The following is a 16,926-nucleotide window of genomic DNA, read 5'->3' as shown; positions in this document are numbered from 1 at the left end:
AAGAAAGAACTCTGTGCAAAAAAGTGACTTGTGTCTGGGAAATGCTTGGGCACTTGTCATTTGTCATCAGGCAGGCTCAAAGCACACCCTGGGGCGCTGCAGGCTGGGAAATAGGCATCAGTGGGAAACACCTGACTCTCAAGTGCATATATTAGATTAGGTGAGACCTCACTCTCAGTTGTGACTGAGTCTCATGCCACAAGCACTCTAAAAAACAGAGGCCAAACCCCTAAATAAGGATCCCTCTGCTTGTAAAAGACACTCTAGTTAAGCCTCTGGTCTCCCAGCACCTTTCTACTGAGATATTCTCTCCTCCTAGTCATGTAAGATCATTATTAATTACAAATCAAACATGCCCTAGACCAAAGGATGAGGCCCTATAACATACCCATGCCTGCCCTCCTTGCTCCATTGCACTCTGCTTGCTTCTCAGATGTCCTCCAGGCTAAATGCTGCTCTAAGGATGAGCCCACCCTTTAAGACTGACTGTAAGTATCCCAAGTCCAGCTTCTGGCATTATTACTAAGATAACAATGAACTCTTAGCCAGAACCCTCACTGCCTTCACAACATCCTAAGCTGTCATCTCTCTACACTAACACTGTTAACCCTCATCTGTGTGCACTCACATCTCCATTTCAGGAACACTGACCTCTTCCAACTCCAGGCAGGCAGCCTTTAAAGGAGACCGTGGTACAGAGCTAACCAGGCCTTACAGACCTCATGCAAGTAAAGTTAAGAGAGAGAGAGAGAGAAATGAGGCCAGGTCTACAGAAAACCTTGGAAGCACTAACACAAAGGTTGGAGTAATCCACAAGAGAAAACTATCTGAAAATGCTCAGAATTTACAAGGAGGCCCTCACCAGTCAATAAAAGAGTTGAATGGAAACAATTTCATTATACTATTCTCCTGGCCAGGATATATGTAAATTTGACCAGGATATATGTAAAATTTGGTTTAAAAAAAGGATTAAGCCAGTCAATGACTTTCCCTGGATCACACAGTCACTTGATGTACTTTTCCATTCCCTCCATTTCAATCCCTCTGTGTCTTCTTTGACAGACAATGTATTACTGAACATGGCTGGTTTTTTAAAAAAATCTGACCCAAGAGTTCATGTCTTTTGATTAGCGACTTTAACCTATAGTCTAATTACTGTTACAGCTGAACTTAATTCAGCCTCCTTAGTTCACATTTTCTAATTACCATACTTTTCAGGTGTTCTTTTTTTTTCCTTCTTTCTTGCCTTCCATTGAATTTTCCTTTTTAGGTGATGCAGTTTCCTGATTCCTCCTATGATACTGTGCTTTATAAGGAGAAATACATATTTTGGTCTTGTCCATGGCTCCTGGTACACAGCTCTTAAAAATCTTGTAACTTTCTAAGTGATAAGAGTGACAGGAACATCATTTATTTGTTTTTTCTCCTAGGTTCCTGAAATAGCTCCCAAGTGATAAAGGTGAAAGGAGTTTCTTTTGTTATTTATAACAAGACCTTTCAACCACACTTCAGTTTAAGTTAACAAAGGATGGAGGGCTGGTTGCCAGCGGAACCAACCAGTGATTAGAGGGTTGGAAGTTTCACTCATCCCCTTTACCCTACCTCTAAGGAGGGGCTAGAGACTGAGTTCAGTCACCAAGGGCGAAAAGATTTAATCAATCTTGCCAACTTACAGAAACCTCCATAAAAATCCCTTAAGTAGGTGGTTTGGAAAGCTTCTGAGTTGATGAACACGTAGAGATGCTAGAAGGGTGGCATGCCTGGAAAGAGCATAGAAGCTCCTGGACCCTTCTCCTATACCTTGCCTAAGCATATCTTCCATTTTGCTGTTCCTGAGTTATATCCTTTCATAATAAACGTAATCGAGTAAGTAAACTGTTTTCCTGAGTTCCATGAACTGTTCTAGCAAATTATCAAGCCCAAGGAGGGGGTCATGGGAACCTCTGATTTACAGCTAGCTGGTCATCAGAAGCTCAGGTAACAACCTGGACTTGTGACTGGCATCTAAAGTGGGGGCAGTCTTCTGGGACTGAGCCCTTAACCTATGGGATCTGACACTATCTCCAGGTAAACAGTGTCAAGACTGAGTTAAATTGTAGAACACCCAGCTGGTGTCAGAGATTGGTTGATATGGGATAAACCCCGACACGTTTGGTGGCCAGAAATATTCACAGAGTCGAGAAGAAAAAGAGGTGTTTTTTTTCCTTCCACTTCCCAATAGCTATTCTTCCCTTTTTCCTTAGTTCATGAACCGCAATTTTTAGCTGGACACCTTGCAACCCTGCTAAAAGGCATTTCCCAGCCTCCCCGGAAGCCAGGTGTGGTCAAACAATTGGCCAGAGACATGTTACGGGAGGTTTCATGTGTGACTTTCAGGAAACTTCCTTAAAAGGAAGGAGTATGTCCTTCTTCCTGCTTCCTCCTCCTAGCTACCTGAAGGCAGCTATAATCGCCTCAGCTCCAGCAGTCAACCTGGACCATGAGGTGACCACCTTTGAAGTAAAAGCCACACAGCAGAGCAACAGAACAGAGCAGCTGGGTTTCTAAGAATACCAGCACTGGTCTGCTCACCTCAGAAATTCTTTTTAGAAAGACAGACGCATCTATCTTGCTTAACATACTGATTTTCAGGTCTTTGTTAATTCCCACCAAACTTTACCTAATGAACAAAGCATGTTTCAAAGTTACAAATTCTATTTTTATATTTCTGGTAGTTACTTCATTAACTTATTAGGATCTACAACTATTTTTATTTTTCTCCATCAATTACTTAAACTTATAATTATCTACATTCCCCCCAAGAAAAGCAGTTCAGGACATTTTCATCTCTCTCTGCTCTTTACTGCCTCCCATCTCTTCACTTGTCTTCCATGTTGGGATTACCCAGAATTTACTTCTGGATTGTTGCAATACTGTGATTTATAAGAAATATATATTTGGCCATTCAGACGACCAAAACATATTTCTCATATAATATTTGGTCTTCATCTACATTTCCTGGCTCACAGCTCCAAAAACTCTTGGAATTTCCTAAGTGTTCAGAATGATAAAAGTGTCTTGTTTATGTTAACGAAGGTAACTTTTGGATCCCACCCAAGGGTCTGGGCTACTTGCCAAAAGAACCAGCCAGGTGATCAGAGGACTGGAACTTTCAGTCCCACCCCCTGATGTCCAGGTAGCGGAGCAGGGGCTTGAGGTTGAATCAACAGCCAAAGACTGAGTCAATCATGACTACATAATAAAGCCTACATAAAACCCAAAAAGACAGCTCTTAAATCCTTCTTTCTGAGAACTTCCATGCTAGGGAACCAGAATGCTTCCATGTGCCACTGTGCAAGGCCCCAAGCTCCATGAAGACAGAAGCTCCTTTGTTTGGGACCTCGCCCTCCTTATCTCTTCATCTGGCTGTTGATTCATATCCTTTAATGTCCTTTCTAAGAAGTCAGTAATCTAGTGAGTAAACGGGTTTTCTTGAGTTCTATGAACCCTTCTAGCAAATTAATCAAATCTGAGGAGGGGGTCTTAGGAACCTCTGATTTATAGCCAGTTGGTCACAAGTATAGGTTAACAACCTGGACTTGCGACTGGCATCTTGAGTTGAAGGGGGTTGTTGGAACCTGTTCATTGGAACCTCCAGTTTGCAGCCTGTCGGCAGAGAGCAGAGGTACCAACCTGGGTTTTCAACTGGCATCTGAAGAGGAGGGTGGTCTTGTGGGACCAAGCCCTTTACTCATGGAATCTGATTCTATCTCCAGTAGAAAGTGCCAGAATTGAGTGGAATTCCCAGACACCCTGCTGGCGTCCAAGGACTGCTTGTTGGTGTGGGGAAGCCTCCACACACACAGATTGGAATTGGGTCCAGGAACCCTTTGTAATTGTTATTGATATAGGTTGCTTTCTTAAACTTTTCTTATTATTAAACTTTTTATTGAAGTATGACATACAGAAATATACAAATCACGAGAGTACAAGAACCAAGAAATTTTCACCAACAGAATACATCTACGTAACGAGTAACCAGACAAAGAAACAGGACAGCACCAGCCCCCCAGGTGTCCACCTCACACTCCCTAAGTCACACCTTCCCCAAACTAACTACCATCATAACCTTGAGTCCCTAACACTAGTTTTGCCTGTTCTTAAGCTTTATATCAAGAGAATCATATTGCATGCCTTGTATTGTGTCTGGTTTCTCTTATTCAACATTGCTTACTGAGACTCAATGTTGTTGTGGTTACACAAAATTCCATTGTGTGCATCCACCACAAATTATCTATCCACTCTATCATTGGTGGACATTTGGGTTAGGTCCAGCTTCTGACTATGACAAGCAGTGCTATCTTGAACATCTTTGAACACATATTTAAGTAAATATGGGATGTATTTCTGTTGGTTGTATATCTAGGAGTAGACTGCTGAGCTGTAGAACATGTATATAATTCTTCACTTAGTACTTGTTGCCAAATCTTCTAAAATCACTGTACCAATTTATCTCTCTCATCAGCAGGGTCCAACAATTCGGGTTACTTCACACCTCAACAACACTTAGTACTATCTTTTTCATTTAGCCATTTTGGCAGGTGTGTCAGAAGCAATGCACTGTGGTTTTAATTTGCCATTTCTGGATGACTGCTGAGGTTGAGCACCTCTCCATATGTTCACTAGCCATCCAGATATCCACTTTTGTAAAGTGACTGTTAAAAGGTTTTTTGCCCTCTTTTCTAACAGGGTTGTCTGACTTTTTCTTGTTGACTTGTAGAGGTTTCTTTGAAATTTTGGACATAAGTAATTTGTCAGACGTATGGATTGCAAATATCTTTTCTCACTCTTTTTACTCTTCAATGAACAGAAGTTCTTAATTTAAGTCATCCACACCATCCATTTTTCCTCTATAATGTGTGGTGCTGTGGCTTGTGTAACAAATCTTTCCTTACTCCAAAGTCACAAAACCCTTGCTTTTCCGGTCAAAAGAACACTTCACTAGTTGTGTACTCTCCCTCACACCTTATGGATTTTACTGAATGTCCCTGGACTCTAACAGTGCTTCTTCTAAGAGGTTTTCAGGGAGCAGCTCCGCATGGAAAACCCCTTAAGGTCAACAGCTTAGCAGGATATAAAATTCTAGTTTTAAAGTTATTTTGACCTAAAAAAGTCTCTCTTAGATCCATTCTTGCTGTTCAGAAGTTTGATATTAATCTGCGTATTCCTTTTTGACTTTTTCCTTCAAAAGGATTTGGAGGGGCTGGCCCCGTGGCCCAGCGGTTAAGTTTGCACGCTCCGCTTCGGTAGCCCAGGGTTTCACCAACTCGAGTCCTGGGCGCAGACGTGGCGCCGCTGACCAGGTCATGCTGAGGCAGCATCCCACATGCCACAACTAGCATGACCCACAACTAAAAATGCACCACTATATACTGGGGGTCTTTGGGGAGAAAAAGGAAAAATAAAAATCTTTAAAAAAGAAACAAAAACAAAAACACAAAAAGATTTGGAATTTTCTGTACAACTTTGTTAAATTTCTGAAGTGTTTAGGTACAGGCTTTCATTTACCTGTTGTGGTTAGCATTCTTTGAGATCTTTCATCTTCTATGATTTTTGAGAAACCCTCAGTCAATACATCTTCTAACATTTTCTTCCCCTTGCTCCCGTCATTTCATTTCTGCTTCTGAGATTCCTATTTTATGGATATTGACATTTCTACTCCCATTCTCCATACCATTTTTCTCCTATTATCTTCCACCTCTTTATCCCTTCATAACACCTTCTAGAATTCCTCAACCTGATCTTCCAATCTGTTCATTAAGTCTTCAGTTACATCCACTCTGCTACTCAACCCATCCCCTGAATTCTTTGTTCACAAGTATGTCTCCTTGTTCCTGTTTTGTATACCTATTTCCTCCTCTTCTTGAGGATATTCATTATGCTTATTTCATCTTCTTATGAGGCTTGGAACATGAATGCTGCTCCACCTAGCACAGGCTGTCAATTTGTCACTTTCTTTTTTTCATGACTATATTTGTCATCTTCTCATTATAGTTCCCTCTGAGCTATTCACCAGGTAAGATCACAGTACTGCTCCATTCACCACACCCCCTTCAAAGAGCTCCCTACATCACCAAGAGGCAAAGCTAGAATCCAGAGTCTCACAAGGGCAACAGGGCCTACCACCTTGTCATGTCTCAGGTCTCATCCCTTCAACCTTCCTGTCATCTTTCCTAGCTCCAGCCACAGCAAATTCCTGCTGGTCTTCAACCAGGCCTGCCTCTGCCTCAGGACTTCTGCAGCTGCTGTCACCTCGACCTTACAATGTTATTCTCCCCATTAAGCACCATACTCACTGCTGATTCCCTCACCTCCTTCATGACTATGTTCAAATGGTACCTCCAAGGCCTCTCCACCGTCCTGTTTAAATCTTCCCCTTCCCAAAGCCTAGCACTCGCTGATTTTCTCCTCTGATTTTTTTCCACAGTGCTTAAAAACCATTGGACGGGGCCAGTCCTGCAGCCGAGTGGTTAAGTTTGCGCGCTCCACTTCGGTGGCCCAGGGTTTCACTGGCTGGAATCCTGGGCGCGGACATGGCACCACTCATCAGGCCACGCTGAGGCAGCATCCCACATGCCACAACTAAAATATACAACTATGTACTTGGGGGATTTGGGGAGAAAAAGCAAAACAAAAAAAAAGATTGGCAACAGCTGTTAGCTCTGGTGCCAATCTTTAAAACAAAAACAAAAACAAAAACCATTGGACATGTGTATTTTTCTTATTTATTTCTGCTCTTTGAGGATACTGTGCTTTGTTTATTGCTGTATCCTCAGCATCTAGAACAGTGTCTAGCACTACTGGTGGAGTGGGGAGGGGAACGTGCTTCAGGAATTCCACCTTGGGCTCCCTAGCCATTGGCCACACTTTACCAGGACACTCTTAACCTTCAGGGAATGTCAGTGAGGCACTGCTCTTTTCCAAAAGCTGTCTCCCTTTACTAGAATCTCTTAGGCCTCAGTGTGTAGAAGGGATAGGGAAAAGCAATGCTGGGAAGAGAAAAAGGCACAACTAAAACAGTCTCCCTTGGCTAGTACACCCAGCCTCTTCTGCTCCAAGCTGCCAACCCTACCTCACAGATTGGAATCCAACTCCCTCTGTCTACCTAGGAGGTTCTCACAGTTTCTATGTTATTTTCCCTCAGTTCTGTAGCAATTCCAGTTCCAAGAAGATAGTTAGCAGCCTGGGCTAGTTGTCACAAATTACCAGAAACTTCGTGGCTTAAAACAACACAAATTTATTATTTTACAGTTTTGGAGGTCAGAAGTTCAAAATGATTCTCACTGTGCCAAAATCAAGATGTGGGTAAAGCTGTGTTCCTTTGTGGTGGCTCTAGAGCCTTCTAGAGGCTGCCCACATTCCCTGGTTCACAGCCAGTCAAGTCTTTCTCACATTTCATCACTCTGACTCTGCTTCTGTCCTCACATCTCCTTCTCTGACTTTCCTGTCTCTCTCTTTCATTTATAAAAACTTTTGTGATATACTGGGCCCACTCAGATAATCCAGGATAATCTCACCATCTCAAGATCCTTAATCACATCTTCAAAGTCCCTTTTGCCATATAACGTAACATATTCATAGGTTCTGAGGATTAGGACATGGACATCTTTGGGGGGGGTATTATTCTGCCTACCACAGCTATTTTCTCATCTCGTCAGGAACTGGGTACCAGGGTTTCCTAAACTAGAGGCCATGGCTAGGCCTCAAGGATGTCTGTAAAACCCTTGAGATTGCTGGCAATATGTTGTGTCTTCTTCCATGTTTCTCAAGAGAGAGCTCATAGTTTTCATGATTCTGGAAGGATGGCTACAAGCCCATCACATAAAACAGTCACTGCCCAAGGCCTCACTGAGGAAAGAGAGCAAAGACCACCACTATCCCTATAACTATCAATACAGACACAATTTCCCCGTCTTACACCATAAGAAAAATTCATCACCATTTTATGAACCCTTCTCAGGACACGCATAATTCCACACCACACATAAACATCTCCTGAGACAGAGGTACACAGAGTCCCAGTTTAGTAGTAGATTAATTCCCCCAGCAAGTGACAAGGGCAAGAATGAGTAACAAGCCACTGGGTAAAGAGTGAGGTGGGATCAAACTATTACCTTCAAGTCATACAAGACCCCACGCCTGAGCCCTCTTTTTTCCATCAAAGCCTCTAACTATAGATGGAGAAAATAAAAGCCCTTGACAAAAACAAAGCCATTTCTTGGCAGAGCAGCATTCCCAGATCCTGGCCCGTTCTCCTCTCAAATTCTCAACAAGGAGAGCCTCACTGCCTTGTTCACACACCCAGACAACTGTCACTTAGATGGCAGCCCAACCTGCTGCTTACCAAAGGCCAGGGTTATAAAATCCTGGATATAAAATCAAATATGTTTTTTCATCTGATTCAGAAAAATTTTTTCTTAGCACAAATAATTTACTTTAGGTAACGGTGTCTCTCTTAGACCTGTGTGCCCAACTACAAGAGAGGAAAAGTTCACTTACTTTGACTGCAGGGTCTGCCTTGGCCATGTGCCATCTTCATTTTGGGGCTCAATTACTAGCACCTGAGTGAAAGGGACACCATATGAGGAATATGCAAAACACCTCACTTCTGACATGCTCAGAACCAGAAGATATGTGGCCACACACTGTGGGCGGAGATGCCTGTTGGCATGGCCTGGGCCCTCCTACCTGACCCTGGTATAGCCCAGCATCCTGGACAGTGTTGTCCAGCTTGCTCAACTGCTCGTAGGTGTTGCTCATGTATTTGTTCCACAGCCGCGTTTCACGCTCTGCAGGAATGTTAAACAGCTTCCGCATCTCCTTCTCAATGGTTGCTGGGAAAAGACAGAAACATCACTCAGGGCTTTCCCCAGATGCAAGGATAAACACAGCCATGGCAAGCAAACACTCATCCTCCTTTTCAGATGGTCACAGGATGCTTTGGATCAAAAGTTCTGACTGACCTCAGCCCCTTGGTGACTCCTAAGTCCAAACATCTTCCATGGGCGTCCTCTTGCACTCACACACCCAGAAACTTTCCCTATGTTTCTCCTTCTCTGATGATGTGGGTCCCATTTATAGCACAGAAGCAACATGAAAAAGTGAGAAAACTTATCTTTGGAATTAAGACAGATGTGGTTTCAAATACCCGCTTTGCCACTTTCTCACTCAAACTTTTGAATGTTACTTTAACCTCTCTGAATCTGCATTTCTTCATCTGTATTACCATATGCCAAATGGGCAGGGACCATGCCCAGTGTTCTATAGAACATGATTCCCAAACTTAGCTCTCCATAAGAATGTTCTGGGGATTACCAGTTCAGAACTGGTAATCACAACCTGAGATTATCTGGGTAGCAATTCTGAAGAGGGAACCCCAGCTTCCCTCCCATCAGCCACAATGCTGTCTGCACTCTCTCACTGGATATCTGGAACCCCAGCCCAGGTACTTACCGATGGTGTCTGCTTTGCTGAAATGGCAACTCAGCACGTTAGTGGGGTCACTATTCTCACAGAGCTTCAGTTCTAGCAAATACACCTCCACCTTGCAGTGCTTGACAAACAGACCATGCTCTACAACCTGTGAACAAGAGGCATGGGTGAAGAAGCAGTAGTTCCACACTGGGGCAGTTTTGGAATCAACATGTCTCATCAGTGACAAAAGGCAGAATCAACATGATAATCAGTTTCCTTAAGTGATCAGGGGATCAGAAGTACAGATTTAAAGCTGCCAGTATCTGTACTAGGTGTTTAAAAATCTTTTGTCCACCTACTAGGACCAACCAAGAGCACCTCGATGGAACCAGAGATAGAAATGACACTGCACAACAGGGAAGTCATTGTTCATCTCTAAGTGGGGATCATGATGCTTCCCTTGCAGGCTCTGTTGAATTAGAGGACTAGAGAATATAGTTAAATCGTTTTGCAGAACGCTCACCACATGGCAGCAGAGTGGGCATTAGGGGACGTCTGCAGGAGAATGGCATGCCCCTAACCTTCTGAGCTCTAACCCCTCTCAGGATCCCAGGTTTCAAGCTGGAGAAAGAAGGCAGTCCTGGCCCTGAAGAATGACTCTTAGAAGCATGGCTTCAGGATTGCAATTCTTCCCTACTCTGCTAAGGAGAACTACACACCAGGCAGAGTGAGAAATTTATCCAACTACTATATTTTGGCAGGCACGCAGGCTCCTGTGATTTCCCCTCTGGTAGGACAAGAAAAAAACTCTGGGACTCAATGTAGTAGTCTTCTCATGAGTCCTGTCTACCAGAGGAGTTAACAATCTGGGTTTCTATCCCAGGGCCTACCTTTCCTCAAGAGGCTATTCTCTAGGCTATGAACACTTGCTTTTTGAGAAACTCATCAGTGTGGCCCAAGACTCCCAAGCACAGGGGAAAAAACAGTATCAGAAAGGTTGTAAGATAAACAAGAAGCAGTACATTACTGTATGTCCATATGACCCCAAGTGAACTTTCTCTCATAGAGCCTTCCAGAAAGTGCTCTCACGGCACCAGGGGACTCATCCCAAGGCACTGGGCAGCTCTGATGTTTGGAGGCCACTCATTGTAACATCCTGGGTGAGCAGCCTCACTCACCACCACTCACAACCACAATTCCCTAAAGAGAACCAGAAACAAGGCCTCAAATACCTCCATTCAACCACTTAGGGACATCCAGTACCCCAGGAAACCAACACCAGTCAGTGTCCCCCAGGGAGCACTTGCAGACACTGACCAGTGGGTGTGACAATTCATGTACTCACTTTTCTGACGATGGGCTGCTGGCCTTCTACACAGCCATACCAGTTTAGTAACTTATTCCATGCCTCAGTTGGGACCAATACATAGTCCAATTCATCAATTAAATGTTCTTTCAATGTCTGGCTCTCAGGATCTGAGAAAGGAAAACAGCACATAACTCACTGCTCTTCTCCCCAGAAATGTTTGTTTTACATGACTCTTACGTACTTATTTATAGGAATTTAAGTATTTATAGAAACAGGACAGAAAATCCCAAAACTCTGTCACTGGCCATAACACAGCACAGACTTGACTAGTCTTTGCTTTCAGATATGCTTTCTGAACATTTTATGAGGAACTTATATTTCTTCTATAATTGGAAAGAGAAGGTAGGATAAAAGAGAAAAACTCTAGTTTACATTTTCAAAGTGCTTTCAGCTTCCACAATTAAAATAGTTAATTATGAATATTTAACATAATATTCTGTTTAGTGAAACTGCATTAAGGTCAGATATCATCTTCCCCTGAAAGATTTACTAAGAAAGCAGGGCCAGCCCCAGTGGCCTAGTGGTTAAGTTCAGTGCACTCTGCTTTGGTGGCCCAGTTTCAGTTCCCAGGCACAGACTATACCGTTCTGTTAGTGGCCATGCTGTGCTGGCAGCCCACATACTAAAAAGCAGAGGAAGATTGGCATAGCTGATAGCTCAGGGCAAATCTTCCTCAGGAAAAAAAAAAAAACCCAATGTGAATATGCTTAATACTACTGAACTGTATACTTAAAAATGGTTAAGATGCTAATTTTATGTTATGTGTATTTTACCATAATTGAAAAATAAAAGGTGGATCCTCCTCATTGATGAGCCAACCACTTTCCACAGCAGCTCTAGCATGATTATTATTATTATTATTTTAGAAAGATTAGCCCTGAGCTAACTACTGCCAATCCTCCTCCTTTTGCTGAGGAAGACTGGCCCTGAGCTAACATCCATGCCCATCTTCCTCTGCTTTATACATGGGATGCCTACTACAGCATAGCTTTTGCCAAGCAGTGCCATGTCTGCACCTGCGATCCAAACCGGCGAACCCCAGGCAGCTGAGAAGCGGAATGTGCAAATTTAACTGCTCTGCCACCGGGCCAGCCCCTAGCATGATTATTAACACTGAGAGACCACACCCTTTCTGTTTGGCAACAAGATGGTCCAGGGGCAGTATTTATCAGTCTGTATGAGACAAGAGCTTCCAAAAACAACTGACACCTGAACTCCAAACTTTTCTCTGATTTACAAATTAAAACTCATAAAAGTTATCCACTTACTGTCTTACTTGGGGAGAAACACCTTCTTCATTTCTAACACTAAACACTACGCAGATCTGGCCACTGTACTGTGCCAAACAGCAACCAGAAACCTTCAAATGTGGGAAAGAAACCAACAGCTTTCAGCATCCTCAACCCAAAGTACATCAATCCTACAGGGCTCTTTCCCCTCTGGGGCTGAGTGACAATTTCCCCAAACATGTCATTCTTATGACCCTATAGCAAATGCAGAAGACTTAATTGAATTTTCAATGCAGTCACTATTCTCACTCAAAACTAGATCATTCAAGGGCATCATGCTAAACATCACACAAGGGTTCTAAAATGAGGATTTAGCCTCCGAAAATGTCTTCAACAAAGAGGCAAATAAAGGGGGAAAATAGGAGCACAGCTTGGTCAAAGTGTAGGGGTTCTATCTGATATACAGCAGGGGCAAAGGTGTCAATGAGACAAGGGGTGCTCGACAGACAACATCAGCAAGGGTATGTTCTACCCTCTCCTTCCTGCACTTTCAAGAGCCCCCTCCAGGCCACTCCATGACCCTCGGTGGAAGGCAGCCAGACTGGGACCGGCAGGTGACTGAGAGCCTAGGAATTAACAGGGACCTCATTCACCAGAGAGAGGTCATTCCTGCACTGTCAGTGTTCCAGGATCTGACTGGAATGCAATTTTCACTTCCCAAGCATACAGCAAATGTTTCAAGCCAAAACCAGGTGACATCAAATCGGGGGACATGCCCTTAGCTGAAGGTCATGCAAAATGACTTCAGAGGGCCCCTCCAGCTCTAGGATTCTCATCACTATTACTATTAAAAGTCAAGAATACACTTTTTCAAAAAAACAGAAGAGAGGGAAAAGGAGAAAGCACAAACATAACACAATGATCCCTTGTGGCAACTTCATGGTATAATGCCTACATCAGGAAACAAAGCATATGACATTGTTTATTATGTTATTTAGATCTACCCTAAAACAATGTCTGCATTGAAGCCTTACTCATTTTTAAAAACACTCAGGTTAGTGATAGGTACTTGGATCAAGCCTCATGCATTGTCTGCCTTTCTGCTGCCCTGATTTTGGGCACAGGCAACAGATCACCTCTGTCCTGTTTGCAAGGGAGTCTAACGTCAGGCAGAATAAAGCCTAGGAAAGGCCAACTGTCATTTCTGCATTTATAGGGGCAAGCCAAACTCAGGTGTGTCATACATCACTTTTTCAATCACTTCTTCCATTGGGAGCTAATTGTAACCATAACTCTACTGACCTTCCACCTCTCCTCACACTACTTCTATGACAAACATAGGCCACCACGGGAATGTTTGATGAATGTTGACAGGTCTACAATTTGCTCCACTGCAAAGGTAACACAAAAAATTCTGGTTCCAAAATTTCAGATTCCAGATGCGACTTCAAAATATTATTTCTTTTCATTCCATATACTAATCTGAAATCTGAAATCTCTAGCAGAACTAATTTAAAAAAAAAAGATTTAAAATGCTAGAAGCATGCTCTTGTTACAAACAGTTAATTTAGGAAAAAAGCAGCTTAACTTCTATCTGAGGGTCGCAAAGACTTCTGCTATAGACACAAATTGAGGACACTTGTTTCTATCCCCTCACAATTGGAATGCCAGGTTCACAATGTCCGTGTTACAGATAAACATGACCTTAGGTCATTGCCCAGATGGATATTTCAGTTAGAAAAGCAATAGGATACTACACCTGAAAAAAGTCCAGAGTTATCTATCGGGCCGGGAAATAAGTTGTGTTCACCCACGTTGTACATATCCCAGCTGTCAAAGCCCACATACTTCTTCCACTGCTTGAACCACCGGCTGTCAATAAGATACCTAGAGACAGACAAAAATTTACTATACCAGAAAAGCTGAGGTTGTAAGTTTCTGCAGGTGCTCCCTTAATATTTTTTATGGTCTTTCCACTTGGGGAACAAGCAATCCCCACTAAAAAACACACTCACAAAAGCAGGAGCAGGGCTAGGGCCTACATGGCACAGAGAGCCTGGGCCAGAGCAGGCATCCATTAATGAATTGATTGTTGAAAGAATGAATATATGAAAGGAAGGAAATGATTGACTTCAAAATGCTTATTTAAAGGAAGTCTTTCTACAGGCAAAAATCTTGTTTGCTAATGACCAAGTCATTAACTTCATAAGGATCTTTATAGAGGTCCTGGTCCAGGTAGGCAGTTTGGTTACACTGCTCTGCTTGATGTGAATAGCATTAAACTAATTTCATTTCTGAAAATGGGATAATAACATCCCACACTTCTGTTTTCCTTTGAGCACCCAACAAGATATAAAAAAATGTGGGTACATATGTTTGGAAATATATGTACATATACACACACACACATACATGTATATACACACACATATATATATATATGATAGTGTCTAGGTATGTTTAGCTTGTCAAAAAGCATTAAGTTGATCTGGTTATATTTTAAAAGTATCACTATGCTGTTTTACAATTAAGACAGAAGGAAAAGGGAAACCTCTGTGGGGAAACAAAGCACAACAATTATATTGGTAAGTCCTTCAAATTTTATAACCAACAAACTTCAGAGGAGATCAGGCAGCTTCCTAGAGGCCACATGAATCTATAAATACACCCAAATCTCTAAAATGCTCTTTTCCCTCCAAGAAAACAAAACCCTCCAAACACTTTCTGTGTGTGATTTTAGTCTATCTCAAACTTCCTCTGCTTCTGCTGAGTATTCTTCATATATCACTCCTCTGCCGGATAACTTCTAAAAGTACTTCTGCTTACCCCGCCTTTCACAGCTTGGCCAGCTCAGGAATACCGTAAGGCCGCATCTGAATTCCTCTTAACCCCAACCTCTCTCTTCGCTGCTCATTCCTCTGTCATTTTAAGTGGCCTTATCATGGTTTCTTTAAGAGGGACGCTCAATCATGTTCAATGCAAAGCCAAGCCTCAGTTTTCTACTTCCACACAATAATACCACCCGCGAATCTCTTCACTATTGGAAATACTGTCCCTTCCCTAAACAATTTATTAAGAAAGCTCTTGTCTCAGACTTGCTTTTCCAAACCCTAGACTTTTAATCTTCTTTTTATCTGGGCTGTAGGCTACCCTCCTCTTCCAATTCGAAACGCTGCTGCAAAATTATTTTGACATTTGCTACCAAAATAACCTGAGGCTTTCAGACATCTGTTCGGCAGTTTACAAGTTACAAAATATGTATTTCTAATCTTCGTCTTAACCCACTGAGGACGGAGGGCCAAATATTGCTACTCCGGTTTTAACAGTAAGGAACCGGGGTCCGTGAGGTGCTGACGCCTTTACCCAAGGTCACACAGCGAGTCCTCGGAGTAAAGGGCTCTTCCTATCCTGAAGGTCCCCGTGAGCATTCCCCTTTTCTTCATCCTGTGGCCTTGTCCCCGCCGGGTCCGCCTCCTGGGGCTCCGTAAGGACCGGGACGACCCTCAGCTCCGCCCACCCTTCCCCAGAGACGATCCTCGGGTCCTTCTCCTGAGGGGTGGGGGTCAGGGTCACTAACTCTCTCAGGGTCACTAACATCGCCTCTGGCCGGTTCCCACCCAAGGCGATAAAGGCGGGCCTGAGAGCCAGAGCTCCGGCCCCCGGCCTCTGCGGCGGAAAAACGGGCTCGGCGCTCACCACTGCGCCCCTCGTTGGAGCGTGGTCCTCATCAAGGCCCCGAGCTCGGATTTCTGGGTCTCTGCATCCGGTCGCTCACAGCAGCCTCCGCCTTCCGCCATCTCGTCCACTGCCCCGGCCTAGCCGGCCCGGACGTCCGCCTAGCGCACGGCGTGCTGGGGGCCGCGCCCATCCACGCACGCACGCACGCACGCGCGTGAGCGCGCCCAAGCCCACCCCTTCGCGGGCTTAAGTGCCTGCCCCGCGCTGCTTTCCATCTTCCCTGCTTGGGCGGCGCCCCTATTCCTCCGGTACGCGGGGGACCCAGGGAGGGAGCCGGAAGAGGTGGTAGACGCCGGAGAGGGAGCCGCTGCTCCTCCAGTCCTAAAGGCCGCTCCGCGGCGTGGCCATCTGGTAGCCCGCGACCCTCTGGCATTCCGTCCTGGCCTGCGGGGTTATTCTGGTCTTAAATAAACGCAGCAACCGGTGCGAGAAGCCCTGGAACTCTATTTTCTTGTCATTCCTGCCATTCCGCTTTCAGCAGAGACCTTAGGCGAGTCCTTAACTGCACAAAAGCGGGATCGGTATTCCTGTCCTGGAGGCCCTACAGGGATTTTGGCAAGTGCCTGGTGCAGCAGCGCCTTGGGACCGGGACTCGACGGTGTGGTCTAGTCGTTAACAACGTCCCAAACAGTCCACGCCAGAATCACCTGGCCCACGGCAGAATTCCACAAGCCCTCCCCCACTGCTGAGCTAGGTACTTGCGTTGTCAGGGAGACAAGCAGCTGCAGAGTGTCAACGTAACGTGGGAAGGAGAAGTCCAGGTGTGTTCTCCATATAAAAGGTGCCTAGGAGTCTTAATTTGTTACTGCAACAAGGTACAATGTCCTGAACACTGTGTGTTTTCCTCTTAACCCTGCATACAAAAAATACAGCTCTCCTCTGGAGTGGGTAGTAAGCCCACAGCAACGACGATGCCAGGCAGCCGGTCTGCATGAGTCTCCATTCACTTGTCTAGCAGTTCTTGCTCTCAGAGAAAAATAAGATAAATAAGACCCAATACCTGCACTTACACAGTCTAACAGAGGACAAGAAATCTTCCACAAATAACCCCAGTGCCAAGCAGTGTGTGGTAAGTGCCATTGAATATGAACCAAAGACTGGGCCTGGAGCTGTCAAAGGGAGCCTTTGACTTGCGTA

General features: G+C 44.1%; 1 protein-coding gene across 4 annotated transcripts in view; it reads right to left on the bottom strand.

The window, feature by feature from the left end:
• USP4 (ubiquitin specific peptidase 4) overlaps positions 1 to 15,977 on the bottom strand; it is a 42,835-nt gene extending 26,858 nt beyond the window's left edge. Inside the window, exons 1-6 of one of the 4 annotated variants that reach the window (XM_046638163.1) lie at positions 15,748 to 15,977; positions 13,811 to 13,938; positions 10,799 to 10,929; positions 9,493 to 9,619; positions 8,728 to 8,873; positions 8,539 to 8,600 (exon numbers count right to left, since the gene is read on the bottom strand). In XM_046638163.1, the coding sequence (XP_046494119.1) occupies positions 8,539 to 8,600; positions 8,728 to 8,873; positions 9,493 to 9,619; positions 10,799 to 10,929; positions 13,811 to 13,938; positions 15,748 to 15,848 (695 nt within the window). In that variant the 5' untranslated portion in view covers positions 15,849 to 15,977. Of the gene's footprint in view, positions 1 to 8,538; positions 8,601 to 8,727; positions 8,874 to 9,492; positions 9,620 to 10,475; positions 10,650 to 10,798; positions 10,930 to 13,810; positions 13,939 to 15,747 lie in introns of those variants that run through there. The other 3 variants (XM_046638173.1, XM_046638181.1, XM_046638191.1) reach the window with 3 other exon arrangements.
• Between the last annotated feature and the right edge of the window lie 949 nt (positions 15,978 to 16,926).

This window comes from Equus quagga, chromosome 1 (assembly GCF_021613505.1).
Source record: "Equus quagga isolate Etosha38 chromosome 1, UCLA_HA_Equagga_1.0, whole genome shotgun sequence".
NCBI lineage: Eukaryota > Metazoa > Chordata > Mammalia > Perissodactyla > Equidae > Equus > Equus quagga.
Note: the sequence above shows the minus strand (reverse complement) of the source record. Positions and strands in the feature narration are given on the sequence as shown.